Genomic DNA, 20,092 nt, shown 5'->3' with positions numbered 1-20,092 from the left:
TTATTTTATTCACAACTGTATTCCAAGCATCTTTCACAGGGTCTGATAAATAACAAAAACTTAAGAAATATTTGGTGACTAGTTGACTGAGTATTTCATTTAAGAACTGTCTTAAGTATGGAATGGACCTACTAGGTTATCTTCACAGTCAATTAGATGCTTGATGGACATTTTCAATACAGAGACAATTTCTCTTTAAAAATAAAGACTTGAAAAGAGAGACAATTGTAATAGTCAATTTAGGTCAACATTTAAACAATGGCATAATTTCAAATTATTTTTATTAGTTATTCAATGCTTCCAGTGAAAAATAATAATCCCAAAACCACCTTAAAAATTAACATTTAAAATTCTATTGAAATTTACAATATTCTAACACAGATTTAGCTATAATACTGAAAACATTAGAGCAGCATTTACATATGTTACCTACCATATGTGACATTGTGATTTAACTCAGCTCTTCGTAAGGATTCATCGAGAACATCATACATTAATTCACTTGTCCTGTTTAAAAGATATTTTATTTGCAGTAGAATTATAGTATTATAACCCAATAAAACATAGTTTTTCAAACTTCTCTCTCTTTAAAACTGAGGATCTACAGAAAAGAAGTGAAAGAAATTCATTTTATGAATTGGGAATTTCACTTCTTAAAGATTCCATTTGTTCTTTTTCATGAGTTTAACTTCCTGCTTTATCAAAGCTGACTAGTCAATGAAGAGATAAGTCAATCAACTCTTTCCTCAATCTGTACCTACTTAACAAATAAGTTTTTGTTTGGTTGAACATGCTATCTTTTATAATTTTCTTCATAATATAATATTTCTACCTGTTTAAAGTTACTACACTAATACTTTACATAACCAGATTACTCCAGACAGTATATTATCTGTATTTCAAACACTTAGTTTTTAAAAAATATTCAAATACTAGTCTTTCTTTGAGCAGCACCAGGTTCATCAGAAAGAAAATTTTAACTTTCATTTATGTTAAATATAAAGAAATTATATTTTGTGGAATTAACAGATTAAAACCATTCCTATGTCTTTATGGTCACTGATTACAGTTATAGTTACTGGGTTGAGGTAGATACTATACAAAAATGCAGTGTTTTATAGAGCCCTAGCACTCTGCCACCAAGCCTTTTCTCCAAGGAAAAGTCCTCTCCAAGAGGCCAATGTGAAAACTATGGCTTCTCAGCTGATATTTTTGTATGTTTTGTAAACTCAAAAAGCACTAATAGAAAAAAGCACCATCAAAACAGAATACCCAGGGACTTCCCTGGCAGTCCAGTGGTTAAGACTCCACGCTTCCAATGCAGGGGGCACAGGTTCAATCCCTGGTCGGGGAACTGAGACCCCATAGGTCACGTGGCGTAGCCAAAAAAAAAGTAACAACAACAACAGAAAAAACCCCGACCCACAGAATACACAGTTGTTTCTTGCAGAGAAACTACACTATAAAACAAACAAAAAGATGAAAATAATCTGGGGCTATACAAATTTCATATCATGTATGTTACAACTTTCTCAGAAAATGTCTTTTTTTCCCAAATATACAGCTGTAAAACTCAATATGAAATGCATGTACTTCTATTGCATCTTAACTAAAGTATAAATATCCAGTGAGAATCCAGAACCATATCCTAAAATTCCTCATTTTATTATGTAAGGATTTCTTGCACAGACAACAACCGTATAGTAGACATTACAAATCCTTCCCTCCCCAAATTTGGTAATACTACACTTAGATTATGGTATAGTTGCCCAATTTTAAAAGCCAATGTCTGGCATAAGAGTCATAATTAACCACATGAAATGTGGAAACATTTGCAGACATGATTGAGCTAAATGTTAATAACCTAAGAAGCAGAATGCTATAAAACACAAGAAAATATTCAAACAATACATATAAAAGACCATAAATATAAGAGATTTTTCCAGTAAGTTAATTCTTTCAATTAAATACGTTAGAATCCTGTTATAAAATAACTTAACATTTTTACTTTGCCACATTGAGCTAATCATAACTTAAGAAATATACGTTAACATAAAATCTTATTAGAGTTCAAACAACAAAGGAGGGAACGAACATTCTAATGTTCCATAACATTATAAGAGAGTTCTACTCTTTATTCATTTAATTAAGCCTAATTTCTATTCAACTGACCTCTCTGAACTCTATTCAACATACTCATCTTTGTACATATTCTTCAAATTCATCCATGAAGGAAAGAAGGAAGACAATGAGTTAATGAATTTAGTAAATTCACTAAATGCCTCCAAAGTTACTTCCTGACAACATATGATGGCATTAAATCCTTTTGGACCAGTGAGGTCTGAATGCATTACTACGAAATTCATGGTTTTAAAACAGAATTCTAGTGAACTCCAACTAGAGCTCCACAATAGGACAAACATTTCCAATGTGTGTGTCTGCTCCATCAACTCCAGGTTTTCACCCTAGGTTTCAATCAAGGTTGAGATTCATAAACATAGAAAAAAGTAAAATAGCAACACCAAGAGTGATATAGCCCAGTTAGCGCTCATCAGGAGCTCACCAAAGACGGATGCTGACATGAAACTGAGGAGACATTACTAGGAGGAATAATAGCCTAGAGGACAATCCCTTAGTAAAATGAGACTAAAGAATTAGCATATAGGAGTTCCCTGGTGGCGCAATGGTTAAGAATCCGCCTGCCAATGCAGGGAAGCCCTGGTCCGGGAAGATCCCACAACTAAGCCCGTGTGCCACAACTACTGAGCCCGTGGGCCCTAGAGCCCATGCTCCACAAGAGAAGCCACTGCAATGAGAAGCCCGTGCACTGCAACAAAGAGTAGCCCCCGCTCGTGGCAGCTAGAGAAAAGCCCACACACAGCAACGAAGACCCAATGCAGCCAAAAATAAATAAAATTTTTAAAAAAAGGATTAGCATATAAATTGTACCCTACTGTATAAAACAAAACCACATCTCTAAAGTCAGAACCTGATCAACAGTATTTTCTCAAGACAGAAACACATCAGGGGCTCAAGCCATGGTCCTTGCTCTCAAGGGGACCAAATCTAGTTGCTCTTGAACAGTTTAAAAAAAATTCTTAAATAAAAATAACAGGTGTGCACACATGCACACACAGAGAGAGAAAGAATGATAAAGCAAATACAAATAATTGATGAACAGAGGTAGAGAGAGCTCCCTGTACTATTCTTGGAATTTTTCCGTAAGCTTGAAAAACTACAGCAAAATTAAAAGTTACAAAAATATAAGTAACTGGAAAGGCACCCATAAAGTTTAATAAAATTACTGCCTAAAAGAGTAATTCAAACAAATGAATTGTTCCAATTAGAGCAACAGGGTAAGCAAACTATAGTCTGCATGCCTAATCTGTCCAGATGCCTGTTTTTGTATTGGCTACAGGCTAAGAATGGTTTTTTTACATTTTTAAGTGGTTGAAAAAAATCAAAAGAATAATATTTCATGACACAAAAAGATTATATGAAATTCAAGTTTTAATGTCCTTAAAGAGTTTTTTTGGAACATAGCTGTGCTCATTCATTTACATATTATCTATGGCTGCTTTTGAGCTCTATACAACAGCAAAATTAAATGGTTGCAATAGACAACATATAGCCCACAAAGCCTAAAATATTTATCTGGCCCTTTATAAAAAAGTTTCCCAAGCCCCAAACTAGAATGGTTAAGAAAGTTTCATGGAACATATGGAGCTTCAAAGGTATTTTGCACTGTGAGTAGGACTGAGATAAGCAGAGAGCCAGGATTATCCCAGCAACCTGAATTTTTACACTTCTTATAGTGGCTTATTTATCACTATTAAGTCAATTAAGCATTGGGAGAAGCTGGTTTATCATGAAACCTCTAGATGACTAAAGCCTACCAAATTTACCTAGAATAGTTTACCTTTGATCATCTTTTCCTAGAAGTCCTAGTATTCTCAACAGCTGAATTTGTAACCATGGTGCTGGTACACTGTGGTAATTGAAATCTACGGGGAGTTTTCCTCCAACCACTTGCTTCAAAATTGTTACAAAACTCCCAGTCAAGTCTTTATATGCAGATGAATTCTCCTACATCCAAAAAACAAAGTAAAGCAAAACAAAAAACTTTCTGTTAATAATAATGTCTTAAAAATAAAATAGACCTGGTTGAAATGCCATATAGAATCTAACGTAATACATGCTCACTTAAGAAGTTCCATGTTCATATTTAAAGAAACAGTCCTCTAACTGTGTAATGTCTTCCACCATGAAACTCCTCTGGCTACCAGATCCAGAGCTGAATCATGCCCCAAAAAGCTTCCACCACTTCCTACTTCCTATACAGTTTAATCACATTTCCAAAGTTCTATAATTACATCTTAGAACCTTTAAAAGCTAGTATCAGCAATTAAAGCAAAAATTGAAAAGAACTGGCATACTGAAAAAAGCAGTAATACCTCTACTTTTGATGAAAACCAAGGTCTGTTTCCAATCTCTGAATTTTGTTTTCAAAAGACTTCTCATGTGATTGAACTAAATATGTTCCAGGTGGAAGAGCATAGCCAAAATTACTCAAACATTTAAAACCCCCAAAATCAGTAAGCCTGCTTATCAAAAATTAATTAACTCTATAGTATTTAAACATATTTGTGATTCTGAATGAGTATGCCTTGATTATCTATCTGACTAATCTCTTGGACTGGGGAAATTTTTTTTTCATCTTATTTTTTTTAACTGAAGTGTAGTTAACATACAATACTATATTAGTTTCAGGTGTACAACATAGTGATTCAGCATTTATGTATATTACGAATTGATCACCACTATAGGTCTAGTAACCATCTGCCTGAACTGGGGAAATTAAATACACATTCCTCAAAATGAATGTTAGACTCTTCATTGTAATTTTTACTGTGTATCAAGGACAAATTTTTGGAAGGGAAAAATAGCTCTTTCAGAGTTTAATAAATGTTAGAGGAAAAATAAGATTTAATATCAATTATCTATTTATACCACACTATTTTGGAGCACACAATGCATAAAAGTAAAGACAACCTTCAGTTTCTGTAATTTTTAATTGATTTCAACAGCATATTCCATTTCATTATGATGTATGATGAAATCTCTCACAAGTATATACTTTCAGACACAAAGGGTTTCAGGCAATACACTGGGGTTGAATTAGTATAAACCCGTATCATCATTTAGAAAAATTTTTTACCATAGTATCCAACCCCCCTTCCTCCTCCAACACAGTATCAACGTATGGAGTCAACACTGTAGACTATGCCTTGCACGTTCTCCACCAGCTCTCCTCATTTCTATAAATCGTTATATGTATCCCATGACGTTGTATAAAAGGGAGGCACTGCTTGAAAAACCACAAATCTGAAAATTTCAACCACTTTCCAGAGCTACCATTTTTCCATGCTTCTTTCATAACATGAAAAAATTTTAGGCATAAAAAAAGACTAAATCTATAATTTGTCTACAACTCATGCGATCAACAACATGCAAAAATTACTATTAAAGTGTCAATAATACAAATTTAAATGTGACTTAAGCATTTTACTGAAAAATATGAGTTTTCTTTTAATTACATAATTACATTTTTCTAATGGTAGCTACTCAGTACCTGCTCAAAATGCCAACTTACCTTAATCATCCTAAGGTATATGTGCAAGGATGCAGCCATGACACCAACATCTCTGTCACAAAGTGCTTTCCGAAACTTAATATGGATATGCTGTACTTGATTAGGAGCGATAAGATAGAATTTATATAATGCTAGGACAGCTTTTCTTCGTATAATCTCCCTAAAGATAAAAAATAAAATCTAAATAAACCATCTGAATTATCAGACATTTATTAGTTTGAAAAGATTATGGACCAGATGATTGTAAAATACCAGCTGTTACCTGAAGCTAAAAAGAAAGAATTACACATTTATTATTAATTTTTTATTCTAATCTACCAAACTATAAAAGTAGTTATCTCTAGGAGGTAAGACCTCAAGAGACTTTAACTGTCCATGTTATATATTTCTCTAGTTATAAAATTTTTTGGTAACAAGCATATATTACTTTTGAAACCAAAACCAACCAGGAAAGATAAATTCGTTAATTCCCTAATTCCATTTTTGAAAGCCATATCTGTAGAAATTGGGAAAAGAATCAACAGTAAATTTAAATGAGTGAGAGGTAATTTCTGCCAATAACATTAAACAGTCTCTTCATCAATATTAAAAGTCTCCTTAACATTCTAGCTTTTCATATTTCGTTTTTACATCATGGGCAAACATACTCCAAATACTTGGGGGGGGGGCAGAGGAGTATAAGGGGGACTTACATTAAGAGATGTTACTCCTCTCCTTGCCCAGCTCATGTTTCAAAAACCTCATTACAATGAAGAGGAAAGTATACACAAGTCTTGCACTTCATTTGTAACAGATAATGTCTAGCACACAAGAAGCAAAAATAAAGAGTTGCTATCCTGTGAACATAATGTAGTTTCCAAGGAATTATATTCTTTGTTTTTGTCTCTTATGCCTATTTCCACATAGTCCACATAGTTCAGCAGACTATGCTGGCAGTGCCCACAACAGCAGTACAGAAGTATTTATTTTCAGGGTTCCTTAATATGTATTTCTGTTACCTAAAATCATAGAATCTCAAAATTGAGATTATTCAATGCAATCCTCTGTGTTTCACTCAAGAATACTTTTTATAAGATTCCTAACAAATGGCCACCCAGCCTCTGCATTAACAAGCAACCTACTATCTTCCTAGGTAAACTATGTCATGCTGGAAAATTCTTTTCACATAAAAAGAAAAGCAGATTAACAAAAGATTTGCCATTAGTATTAATACTACAGTAACTGTAAACTATATCCCAATGTATTGCTATTGGGCATTAACCAATATGAGTTCCAGGAGAGAGTAAGTAAATGAGGTGAGGAAAAAGAATACAAACTCTGAACAGGCTCAGGAATCCCTAGGTCTGGCCCAAAGTGTTGGCAATAACACAAGATATCAAAAAACCTGGATTCGGGCTGTGAGTTTGGCGTGCTGAAATATAACCAGGGATTCAAACGTCGAGTCCAAGCCCTGTCTCATAGCTTCGTTGTGATATCTACTGGTTTATCTGTAGCTCTGTCCCACAGCTCTGTCTTTAGCTCTTTACTCCATAGCATGGAGTTAGGTATGGCCATGATTGCAAAAGCAGAGTTTCAGAAAGTCTAAACTCTAACTGGTAGAAGACAGGAAAGGCCAAGACTTGAAATGACAGTAGATGGGAAGCAATAAGGAAAAAATTGAAAGGGTAAATGGGAAGCAACAAGGAAAAAATTCAATTCTTTGAAAGATTTCATACAAAGGATAAGTATGGCTACCACAAAACAGTGGTGGTATGGAAAAATTTCATAAAAATATGCTCTGCTGTGATCATATCAACCTCTAATTATCTAAGAAAGGCTAATATTTTATTTCCAGTAATTAATTTTCCATACCCATCATTTGTTCTAAACACAGATTTGATATAAACAAAATATTACAAGTCTGAAAAATCTCTGAAGTTATTCCATAATTCTTAGAAAAAGCTATCATTTTTAGCTGAAATATTCATGGTCCGAGATTTAAAGAACACAAACCATAAAACAACATTTTAAAATCTTAGAACACTAAAAATACTGACTTAAGCATATGAAATATTATGAGTAACAAAAGAAATCTTTTATCAAAAATGTATATATAACTAAAATACTGCAATCACAAAGGAAAAATGGCAAGTGACTGTAAACTTTTCCCTAACTTTAAAGATTATGAAGTTAAGGGGCTTGGTCAAAAACAAAATAATTCCAAATGTGGTGAAAAAGTAATCAAGTTGAGAAGGAGAGAGTTAAGGAATCATACAAGATTAGCAAAATACAAGTTAAGGTTCATTTGGATATATTCTGCTATAAAACAGAATTTGAAAGCTGCAGTTTTGATATAAAGCATCCCCAATACATTGAAGGTCTATGTTCATAGCACTTGAACCATTTCCATGTGTTTTCCATTACTTCACTTTATCCTCAAAACAATTCTGTGAGAACTAAGGATCTTCCACCAACCCCATATAGCCAAGAGAAAAACAGGACCCCTGATGGTTAGCAGAAGAAGTGGGAAGAAAGCCAAGGATTCCTGATGCTAAGCCTCACTGACTCTCAGTTTAACTTTAGAAAGTTGCCTAACATTTTTCTAAACCCACATAAAAATAAAGGACAATAAAGGACAAATATCAGGGATTTTTGCGTTATACCTGGCAGTCAAAGAATATCCTCTATCCTGGTAGCATTAAGTTAAAATTAGAATAAACTTCTGAGTATAAATTTTCCTTTTGAAATACATAGTGCAGACACCTATCCAAAAAGAATTTACTTACTTCGAATGTTGAAGTTTATCTTCTATTAATGGAAGAACAGCTGGAATCATTTCTCGAGGGAAAATCTGGCTGACGATAGTAAGTGCCATACATACTTCTACTAGGTTAGTGCTCTGCAAGTCCTAACATTATTAAGCAAAGAAAACATTCAGTGCAAATTCTGAATCTAGGGACATTGAGCTCAACATTGCAATGGTCCTACACACTTAATAGTTTTCTACTAACTTTTTAAATTAATTTGTACATTTAGGCTTACCTAAAAGGAAGCAATTCTTGAATATATATGATAAAATGCATGCATTCATATATACTTACATAAGCACAAAGTTTACACACCGTTCTAACAGAACCCAAAACTACGTTTTTGAAAGTTTGCAAAAGTTTAAGCTACTAGTAAACTTAAGAGAGTATATAACTTAATTCAGAAAGTATTGATACTACACACCCACACACACTCACTCTCTCACATATCAAAAGACTGAAACAAGATAAACATGAAAAAGCTCAACAATTCAATTATACTTCATTACCAATTTTGTTTAAACGTTTAACAGGAAACAATACTGTGTATGCATTAAATTGTGTTTTTATTATCTGTACATTTCAGTTACCCAATTAAACTCTGTTCTTCTTTAAACTGACTTTCAGAATTTAAAAGACTTTAATTATTCAGTTTATATCACATCCCTTTAAAACAGATCCTAGAGAAAAAGACAACAGCATGGAAGATGTATCTGACTAAGAGTCTGGAGATCTGAGTTATAATTCCAACTCTGCTTTTTTTTTAATGTATTCTTTTACTGAAGTATACTTATTTATAATATTGTATTAGTTTCAAGTGTACAGAACAGTGATTTAGTATTTTTGCAGATTATACTCCACTATAGGTTATTACAAGATAAATGGGTATAATTCCCTATGCTGTCCTTGTTTATCTATTTTAAATATAGTAGTTTGTTATCTATTAATCCCATACTCCTAATTTGTCCCTCCCTCTCTCCCCTTTGGTAACCACAAGTGTCTTTTCTATGTCTGTGAGTTTGTTTCTGTTTTGCATATACATTCATTTGTATTATTTTTTAGATTCTATATATAAGTGATATCATACAGTACTTGTCCTTCTCTGACTTATTTACTAATATTTAATTCCAATAGTATTCTCTAGGTCCATCCACATTGCTGCAAATGGCAGTATTTCATTCTTTTTGTGGCTGAATAATATTCCATTGTGTATATATACCACATTTTCTTAATCCAATTGTCTGCTGATGGGCACTTGGGTTGCTTCCATGTCTTGGCTACTGTAAATAGTGCTGTTATGAACACTGGGGTTACGTATCTTTTTAAATTAGTGTCTTCATTTTTTCCAGATATATACCCAGGAGTGAAATTGCTGGATCATGTGGTAGTTCTATTTTTAGTTTTTTAAAGAACCTCCATACTGTTTTCCACAGTAGCTGACCAATTTACATTCCCACCAACCGTGTACAAGGGTTCCCTTTTCTCCACATCCTCACTAACATTTGCTATTCACAGACTTTTTCATGATAGCCATTCTCAGTGAGGTGATACCTCATTGTGGTTTTGATTTGCATTTCTCTAATTAGTGATGTTGAACATCTTTTCATTGCCTGTTAGCTATCGACATGTCTTCTCTGGAAAAATGTCTATTCAGGTCTTCTGCCCATTTTTTCATAGGGTTGTTTGTCTCCTTTTGATATTGAGTTGCATAAGCTGTTTGTATATTTTGAATATTAACCCCTTGTCGGTCCCATGATTTGCAAATATTTTCTCCCATTTCATAGGCTGTCTTTTTGTTTTGTCAATTATTTCCTTTGCTGTGCAAAAGCTTTTAAGCTTAATTAGGTCCCATTTGTTTATTTTTGCTTTTTCTTCTGCCTTAGGAGACTGATCCAAGAAAATATTGCTACAATTTATGTCAAAGAGTGTTCCACCTATGTTCTCTTCTAGGAGTTTTATGGTTTCAGGTCTTACATGTAGGTCTTTAGACCATTTTGAGTTTATTTTCGTTAACTCTGCTTTTTTAAATGAAACAATAATAACAGCAGCAGTAGCAACTATTATTCTCTACAGTGTTTCATTTAACCCTAACAACTTGGTTAAGTTCTATTATTATCCTCATTTTACAGATGCAGAAACTGATATAAAAGATCTTTCTAAGCCCATTCTATAAGCCTACCTTCTTTGAAAAATACCTAATTTAATATGATTGATGAGAAATGTCAGATGCCTGAAGGAATAATTTAAGACTTCATATTAACCAGCACACAATACAATACCTTTACAACTGTATTCACAAGGAGAAGCAACAGTTCATGACTTTCATGTAGAAATAAAGAAACAGCCAAATAACCTATAAAATTTGAGAGGAAAAGTCTCATAATTACCTGCCAAAAATTAACATTTCCCAAAAAGTTAAACAAAGCAATACTATATTCCAAAATTTAAGTGTCAAAGATACCAGTTACAGGTAAATATAAAAACAAATAGTAAAATAACAAGGTTCAAAAAATTCAGTAAGGAAGATTTCAGATGTTCTTCATCCTGAAGTCTTTCACAATCAGGTATTTCACAGGATGTAACTGAAATGGAAAAGAGGCTATGTGCACCAACTTAAAGTCCTGTAAATGACATTAGGAATATATGCCTTCCATCTTCTGTGCAAATCTCTACACAATCAATCAATACATTTTCTGTCTTATAGCCAAATATAATTATTTAAAAACTAATAGCTACTACAGTTAATAAATAGTGAGTTACTAGCTATTTGTATTACTGAATGAGCTACCTGATACCAATCCATATGATGTAAATCATCTATTAGCCATAAACAATACCTTATTTTCTCAATTTGACGATAAACTATTGAATGAATAAAAGTTGTTGAGGAAAGAAACAATGTCTACCACATTAAATGTACTCATTTACTTAAGTACTTTTATTTTAATAATATCAAAATATTAAAAAATACAACTTAAAATTGAGGAAGTACATTAATACACTGACAAATACCATGTGCATGGAATCTAGATGCTCCATGTCATTTTCCTGTCACCCTTAATTTCGATAACATTTGTTAGACAGTTACTGTGGGTTAAGTACATTACAAGTCTCACCTCATTTAATCCTCACAACAACTCTATGAGGCAGATATTATTATTATCCCCAATATAATAATGAGGCCCCAAAAGGATAACTGCCCAAGGTCTACAGCTACTACATGGTGGAGCCAAGACTACAACCCAGCCAGTAGGAGTTAGTTCATGTTGTTAACCCCTATGTTATTCTGCCTCTCACACAGTCTACTTTAAGACCTTATTCCCTGACTCCCATCCCCATTGTTTTTCATTCTTCTCAATTCTTCCAGCCTTTTTATTAGGAATTCTAGTGTTAACTATCCCTATTACTACCCAGCATCCATAATGTGTCTGTTGGGGAAGATGGGAAAACTGTTAAAAACTTCCTGCTCTCATAGCCAAGGAGTAGCAGCATGATCCACTGCAACATCTTCACTGAAGGTCAGAGGAGCAGAGCTATCACTCCCACAATCAGGAGAGACAAAAAAGAACAAACCAGGACCAGGAAAGAGAAAAACCCTAGACAGCATTTAAAGCAGAAATTAGGTCTTATCAGATTACATCTGTTCAGCTAAGATATCACCCCCTCTCAAGTCACCAATATCAAGATACAAGAACTAAGATCAACAAACTAATCCAAAGACCACCTCAAAACCTTATGAAATCTTAATTCTATCTGTTAAAAAGAATATCCTATTTTGACAATCAGGGAAAACAAGGAAACTGTTTTGATAATCAGGAAACAGGGAAAAAGATATTCTGTGATTCAAAAAATTTTAAAGGTTTCAGGAAAACAAAGAATAACAACTATGATTATAGAATACATTTGATATGACTAAGACTGAGGTACAGGATAGGAATACAGGCTTTGACTCATAGAAACTTGGGTTTATATTCTGGCTTCACCATTTAGTAGCTCTATGACCTTGGAAAATTGACTTGACCTTTCTGAGCTTCAGTTTTCTCCTCCGTCAAACGAAATAACATCTCACAAGATAAAGCACCTAACATAATTCCTGACTTAGTGGGTACTGAGATTTATTTACTCAGCAGTATTCATGTGAAAAATAAGAATGCATTATCCATCAGAGAAAGCACCAAAGCTAGCCTTAGAAATCTCAGGAGAGTAGATGAGGCAACGGTACTGGAGTAAAGGCATAAAAAATTTAAATGCTACCTTAAAAAAAACTTCCACTCATTAGCACACATAAAGAATATCTGATACCCACATACATGTCTTTCTAGGTGTCAATAAAAAACTTTCCTAAGGAAGATCATGAATCTCAGTAAAAATGACTGTGAGGTTTCCTTAGTCACTGTAACTATGAAATAACCCACATACAAGGTCCTTCACGGCAACATTATTTATTAGAGCAAAAAATAAAAACTACCCATATATCCACCAATAGGGACCTAGATGAAAATACTACAGTACATCCATCCGCCCACTGAAAACTATGCAATTGTATAAAAGTATAAAGATGTCAAAACAAGGTGCAGAGTAATCTCTGTAGCATGCTATCTTCTGTGTAAGAGACAGTATTTGAGTGTGTACTCATGAATTTGCTTGTTTTTTCAAAATGAAACAATGGAAAGATTAATCAGAAACTAATGAAAATAGTTACCCATGGGGTAAGGGGCAAAGCTGGTAGAGGGGTTAGAGATAAAAATGAAATTTCTCTGACTATACCTTTTTATCAGGTCTTAACTTTTGGACCATGTATAAATTACAAATTACATATGTAATTTTTACATATTTTAAAAATAAAATTTAGGGAATTCCCTGGCGATCCAGTGGTTAGGACTCAGTGCTTTCACTGCCATGGCCTGGGTTCAACCCCTGGTCGGGGAACTAAGATCCCACAAGCCGCGTGGCGTGGCCAAAAAAACCAATAAAATAATAAAAATAAAATTTAATGGAAAATGGAAAAATTACATGAAAGTCTAAAAAGCAAAATACAGCAACAGATGTACAAAGTATAGACTATCTATTGTTTTCTAAATTTCCTGTTGTTAGGGATCTCAGAATTAGTTTGGAAAAGACATGAAAAGACAAACACCATAAGACAACAGATGGTAGGAGCCACCTGAGAGATCACAGAAGAGTTAAAACTTGGTTTGGAATACAGAAAGGGAGAGACAGGATGCCAGAGGACACTCTACTTGGAGGGAAGAATGTAACAAATCTAGAAGACAAAAGAGTATTTTCGGTGGAGTGAGATTCAACAAGTGGAATACTGTGTTCATATAGTCTCAGAGTCTTTACCAAGACATCTCCCACGCCGTACCCATCATCTGACAGCACAGGTCAATATAACTTGAGAAGAATGTTGGTCCCTGACAACATGACACTATCAACTTCTTTGAATAAAGAACATGTTTTACTCCTATATTATTCTAAAGTGCTTCCTTCTTAAGTTTCCGATATAAAGCTGTACATATATGAATACAAGATTTAAGTCCTTGTTTTCCTAATAGACTTAAAGGTTGATTATAGAAACAAAATTTTTTAAAAGATACCTCAAATCCTCATAGTTAACAATTGTGAAACTAGAAGCAGGATATCGAAAATTATTCAAGTCAATTTCAGTTTTTATTTATTAAAAAAAAAATCATCCCTTATCATTAAACTGATAAGGTTATACAGACCTTTTAAAATCAGCTTTACTGAGGTATAATTTACATATAAGAAAATTCACCCTTTTAAGTATATAGTTCAATGAATTTTGACAAAGTCATCTAACCACCATCACAAGAACAGGCAATTTTTCATCTTTTCTATAACTCCAAAATGCTATGAATCAGGAAAATTAATTCCATTTTAGGCTGTGAGTTTTTGAAGTGTTATCTTTTAAAGCTTTGGAAATCACAAGGCAGTGTTCTAAAAACATACTACACACCTGCCACCATTCACTTTATATAATAGCCAGAACTTTAAGGACAACATTAAGTGCAAAAGTCTTAAACACATACATACCTACTCTTTTTTCTAAAAGGTTTCCTTGTTGTGCCAACTTGATTGCATGTATGTAACCAAAGGAAGCATCATATCCAAGCATTTCACAATATATAAGTCTCACCATACATTCCTTCATCATTTTCTGAAAAACAAAATATCCAGTAACAGTATAAATAAATAGAATCCTTTGATGTTTTTTTTAGTATGTTGTAATCATTTAATAGGAGAGTTCTTTAATCCTGGCACTGAAGAAATAACATATATAAATTAATCACCCAAAGTCAGACTTTATAAATAAAGAGTTTCTCCCAAATTTAACTACCAACAGTACACATTTTAGTAAAATTATCTCAATATTTTGTTACTGGCAACAATACAAAATAAATCAAACGCAGCTATTTCTAATTCTAGGTGTCCCTCGCATAAAATTTGGTTATAATGTGACACACATGGTCCTCAGACAAAATTTCACTCGTGGTACCCTAACGTGGCTTCTAGAATGTACCACATCATTTTAACATACTTTGTCAAATGAAAGCATCCATACAGTTCCCACAAGTTGGTAATAATTTCTGTAATGAAAATATTTTTCACATTTAAAGACTAAATTGCACCTGGAGTTTCTTCAGAATTACTGTGCTATATTATAATAGGCGATAGTTTGTTTTATAAGCATTACTTTTTCAACAATTCTCACAACTATTATGATTTCATTAATGGTATAATCATTCTAATATTTAACTTAACTGGATCTTTCAATATTTACAACACGAGCTAATAGCTTGTTTTAAGAGATTCTATAAATCTGTTTTCTTAGTATGAGAATATCTGCATCAATATTTATAGCAAATTTTAATCAACAATTTAAAATATAAATGTGTTTCAAAATAAGAAAAGCTCAGACTATTTTAATATCTAAAAATTAATTAGGTTGACATATTACAGGATTACTGAATCACAAAATGCTTAAGAAACAGTAAAATAAAATGTTTTAAAGAATAACATTTAATATTTCATATATATTATATACAGAGAGTAGATTTTATAGATATATATATATATACACACACGTACATGTAAATATGAAGAGTTTAAAAATAAACCATAGGAAAATCTTAAGGGAATAATGTTTAATGATTTAATTTAGGTCCCTTGTGTTTAATAAAAGTTAATCCATCAGCTCATTAATTAAAACTACTAAACACTGAGAAAACAAGCTTAAAGTATACTGGAAGCCTCTTCAAAGGCTTCTACATCAATGAGTGAAAGTGTTCATTTAAGCCATTAAGTATCAACCCTGATTTTGTAACATTTTATCTCATAGTTTTTCAAAAGTCATTATGGACTTTAAGTAAAATTCTATTGCATTTACATTATTATTCTCTTATTTTTGGAGAAGAAAATGCTTTTCCCAATGCAGGAATTCACTCTAAAAGATTTCTTTAACAAATTATAATCCAACTTCTACATGACCACCTCAGGGACAGACTATTCTGTAAAGTATGCCCAGAGCTGGATGACCATAAATATTATAAAATCTTCCTTCAAACTCTGGCTCCCTAACTTCTACCTACTTATCTTAATTCTGTCAACACCAGGTTTATGCCTGGTAACATGAAAACTGTATTTACTGATGCCAATTATAGAAAATGGAAATCAAACTAAATGAAAAGAGAGAAGCCATTTCTCTGTAACATTTCTATCAAGTATCATAACACACAGTGATTTTATACATACACATAAAAACATATACATATCTATACATACACATACATATACACATACACGCATAGGTCCCATTAACTATGTTTTGAGTTTCATTTGTCCACATATTATTATGACCATAAAAGGAAATATATACATTCTCTCAGACTTTACAAGTGTTATTCACATACATAATCATGTATTCATGCAAAATGATCACCACAATATTTTTATTAGAAGTGTATTCCACAGCAACTTACACAAAGAAGGCACTCACAAAATATTTCCTGAATAAACGTTGCTTGGAAAAATCTCATTATCTGAAACCACATAAAAATTAAAAGCAAAAAAAAGTAGGCCTTAATCTAACTATGTAGGGACAGTCCCACAGTCCTACAGTGGTCTGCATATGGTGGTCACAGCTTAAATAGTTGCTGAATGAATGCTGTTTGAAAATCAAATTATATGGAACCAAGTTTTTTAAAAACTAGATCCTGATTTAGCTATTGTGCAATATACTCAGTTTTACAGCAAGAATATCACTTTTCTACCTTGTCAGCCAACCTATATTCCAAGATGTAACAGTAAAATGAGAGATTTACAATATATCAATTCAGGTCTGAAAATACTATTTTTTTTTTTTTTTTTTTTATTTTTTTTTTGGCTGCGTTGGGTCTTTGTTGCTGTGCGCGGGCTTTTTCTAGTTGCAGCGAGCGGGGGCTACTCTTTGATGCGGTGCGCAGGCTTCTCATTGCAGTGGCTTCTCTTGTTGCAGAGCACAGGCTCTAGGAGCGCAGGCTTCAGTAGCTGCAGCACGCAGGCTCAGTAGTTGCAGCACGTGGGCCCTAGAGCAGGTGGGCTCAGTAGTTGCGGTGTGCAGGCTCTAAGGCATGCGGGCCTCAGTAGCTGTGGCGCACGGGCTCAGTAGTTGTGGTGCATGGGCTTAGCTGCTCCATGGCATGTGGGATCCTCCTGGACCAGGGATGGAACCCATGTCCCCTACATTAGCAGGCAGACTCCCAACCACTGAGCCACCTGTGAAGTCCCCTGAAAATATTATTTTAAATGATGTGTCCTAACCTTCTCCCAGTGCACAACATTAAAACAATAGGATCAGCCTTGGGGTCCCAGGAGTCCCACATTTATGTAACTATCATCATGTTGGCACTGAACTGACAACAGTCAAGCAAGTCTTGCTCTGGTGCAGCCAGTCAGCAATAAAAGGCTAAAATTAATGTCTGACTTGTTACCATCCATAACTGATCTTGACTGTGATAAATTAGATTTTAGCAACTGATCAATTAATGCCACTACTGAGTCCACAGTGGACCAGATTTCAAATTCAAAATGTGCTGGCACTGACTATGCAAACTTACCAGAGTTGTAGTAGGAGCAGAAACAGTTGCTTTCAGATTACTCAGTTCCTGCTGGATTAATTTCTCTTCCTCCTGAAAAAATGAAAATATTTGAATGCATGAATAACCATCTTTTTAAACTGTAACAGTATTTTTAAAGGGAAAATGTAACTTATAATATTTTCAATAAAAAAGATACATTATTTTAAAGGAGAGTTACAAAAATTATGCACTTAAGATTTGCCTACAGGCATTTCTCCAACTCTCAGAATCATTCCTGGAAAGAATAAATATTTTCATGCTAACTCACCATTCCTCTTTTCTTCACTCAGTTACTGTCCCCTTAAGGACGGGTTAGCAGAAAACCTTTTTTAAAAAAATTAACAGTGGAGGGGCTTCCCTGGTGGCGCAGTGGTTGAGAGTCTGCCTGCCGATGAAGGGGACACGGGTTCGTGCCCCGGTCCGGGAAGATCCCACATGCGGCGGAGCGGCTGGGCCCGTGAGCCATGGCCGCTGAGCCTGCGCGTCCGGAGCCTGTGCTCCGCCACGGGAGAGGCCACAGCAGGGAGAGGCCCGCGAACCCAAAAAAAAAAAAAAAAAAAAAAAAAAAAAAAAAAAATTAACAGTGGAGAGAAAGTAGAAAAGCAATTCTTTATGTAGTGGCCCAGAATAAGGTTCTCACAACTTCTCCTTCTTCATGGAATACAGAAACAGGGTAAGAAGGCAGAAACAGAAACTGTTCTTTTCCCCTTAAACTATACTCTTCTTCCCTATCCTTTTTTTCCTTATTCTTTGGATCCTTTCCCTCACTTCCCATCTCTCTTTCACACACACATAATAAATACACTAATATGGTTACTTCTACTGTCTGCATTGTATTTCACCTCCTTAAGCACTTGAAAATTGACCCCAATTTTGACGAATATCATGCTATCTTTAAATTACACATTGAATTAGCAGGTGCCCATTAGGTGACTAACCAAGAATTAACAATGCTACTGAAGTACAGCTACATTTAGATACCTTATGTACAGTTTCAAACTGCAGTTTAAAACCAAAAGTATTGGGCTTCCCTGGTGGCGCAGTGGTTGAGAGTCCACCTGCCGATGCAGGGGACACGGGCTCGTGCCCCGGTCCGGGAAGATCCCACGTGCCGTGGAGTGGCTGGGCCCGTGAGCCATGGCCGCTGAGCCTGCGCGTCCGGAGCCTGTGCTCCGCAACGGGAGAGGCCACAACAGTGAGAGGCCCGCGTACCGCAAAAAAAAAAAAAAAAAAAATATTTTATTTCATTCAGCCACCTCATAAAAACTAGCAAAGGACAAAATTTTAAGACAAGCAATATCAAGTCTACAAATAATTGTTTTTTTGTGATTTTTGAATGTGAAGCATATCCTCCCCAGTACATCATCTTATTTCAGTTTAAAAAAGAACGTTTTTAAACCCAAAGAGCACTTTGAAGAAAAACCTTCTCTGTCTTTTCTTCTCTCCTAACACATATTTCATTGTATACTGCTTACAGCTGTCTTAAGCCCAAGATGAAGGACCAATTCCTTGGGAAAAGGAAATGTGTTTTACACTGTTTCTTTAGGGTCTAACACATAGTCTCTTCCACAAATATCTTTTGAACAGATTTTGACCTACCACATGATCTTTTTTTAAGATACAAAATCCTTGAAGCTTTGAAAAGTCTGTGGGAACTTAAAAACTTCCATTATAACTGCTCGTTTTCAAAGCCCATCTGAGGCAGAGACTTACTCAGCAAATAGTGCATTTGGGGAGAATTATGCTTTTTCTTTGCCCAACCCGTAGGTCTAACCTAAGAACCTCAAGCTCCCCAAATATACTGAACAACAGGTTCAAATGGCAGGGTCTGTTCTAGCGTATGACATCTAGCAGTTGAAAGAACCGGGAGCCAGAAAGAACCCGAGTGCGAAAGAAACTTTTTAGAAGAATAATGCTGACATTTCCATGGCACCTGGTAGTTTCACACGCTCGATGTCTCATCTAACTCTCGAAACAACCTATGAAATATGTATTGGTACTCCGTTATGTCAACGTTCAAGAAACACACGGAGGCTCAAAGATTAAAGATATCTGCCCCAGATAATAATGAGTCAGTGTCAGGGCCAACCGTGGAAACCCGGCCTCCCAGCTGTCAGTCCGGGCAGCAAAGTGACGCTTCCGGACAGACGCCAGGACCGACAGACACACACGCCTCATGCCAGCCCCGGAGGCTCGCCGCCGGACCGGAGCCTCCCAGCGAGGGGGCCTCCCCGAGGCGCCCCTGACCTCCCGGCCCGGAAAACACCTACGTGCTTGGAGGTGAGAGCGGTGATGCCGCGGACCAGGCCGCCCAGTCGGGAGGAGAAGGACGCCTTGGCGGCCGCGGGCCCGCTAGCCGACTGGTTCTGCAAGAAGAGTCCCGGCAGCGCCGTCAGCGTCTTCTCCACAATGTCGCTCATCGCCGCCGCCGCCACCCGCGCTCCGCTCACCGCCCGGCCTCATGCCCAGGCCCTGCCCCGCCGCCTCCCCGGCCACCGTAGGCACTTCCTGTTTGT

At 35.2% G+C, this 20,092-nt stretch overlaps 1 protein-coding gene across 12 annotated transcripts in view; it reads right to left on the bottom strand.

Annotated features, from left to right (window-relative positions):
- Positions 1-19,996, bottom strand: part of AP4E1 (adaptor related protein complex 4 subunit epsilon 1) — a 105,698-nt gene extending 85,702 nt beyond the window's left edge. For 9 of the 12 annotated variants that reach the window (XM_073800992.1, XM_073800990.1, XM_073800991.1 and 6 more), the window contains exons 1-8: positions 19,847-19,996; positions 17,556-17,627; positions 14,494-14,617; positions 10,719-10,792; positions 8,419-8,540; positions 5,654-5,813; positions 3,920-4,086; positions 434-507 (exon numbers count right to left, since the gene is read on the bottom strand). In XM_073800992.1, coding sequence (XP_073657093.1) covers positions 434-507; positions 3,920-4,086; positions 5,654-5,813; positions 8,419-8,540; positions 10,719-10,792; positions 14,494-14,617; positions 17,556-17,627; positions 19,847-19,996 — 943 coding nt within the window. Of the gene's footprint in view, positions 1-433; positions 508-3,919; positions 4,087-5,653; positions 5,814-8,418; positions 8,541-10,718; positions 10,793-14,493; positions 14,618-17,555; positions 17,628-18,557; positions 18,742-19,846 lie in introns of those variants that run through there. The other 3 variants (XM_073800993.1, XM_019929452.3, XM_019929488.3) reach the window with 3 other exon arrangements.
- Positions 19,997-20,092: the final 96 nt, after the last annotated feature.

The sequence above is a fragment of the Tursiops truncatus genome, chromosome 2 (genome assembly GCF_011762595.2).
Source record: "Tursiops truncatus isolate mTurTru1 chromosome 2, mTurTru1.mat.Y, whole genome shotgun sequence".
NCBI lineage: Eukaryota > Metazoa > Chordata > Mammalia > Artiodactyla > Delphinidae > Tursiops > Tursiops truncatus.
Note: the sequence above shows the minus strand (reverse complement) of the source record. Positions and strands in the feature narration are given on the sequence as shown.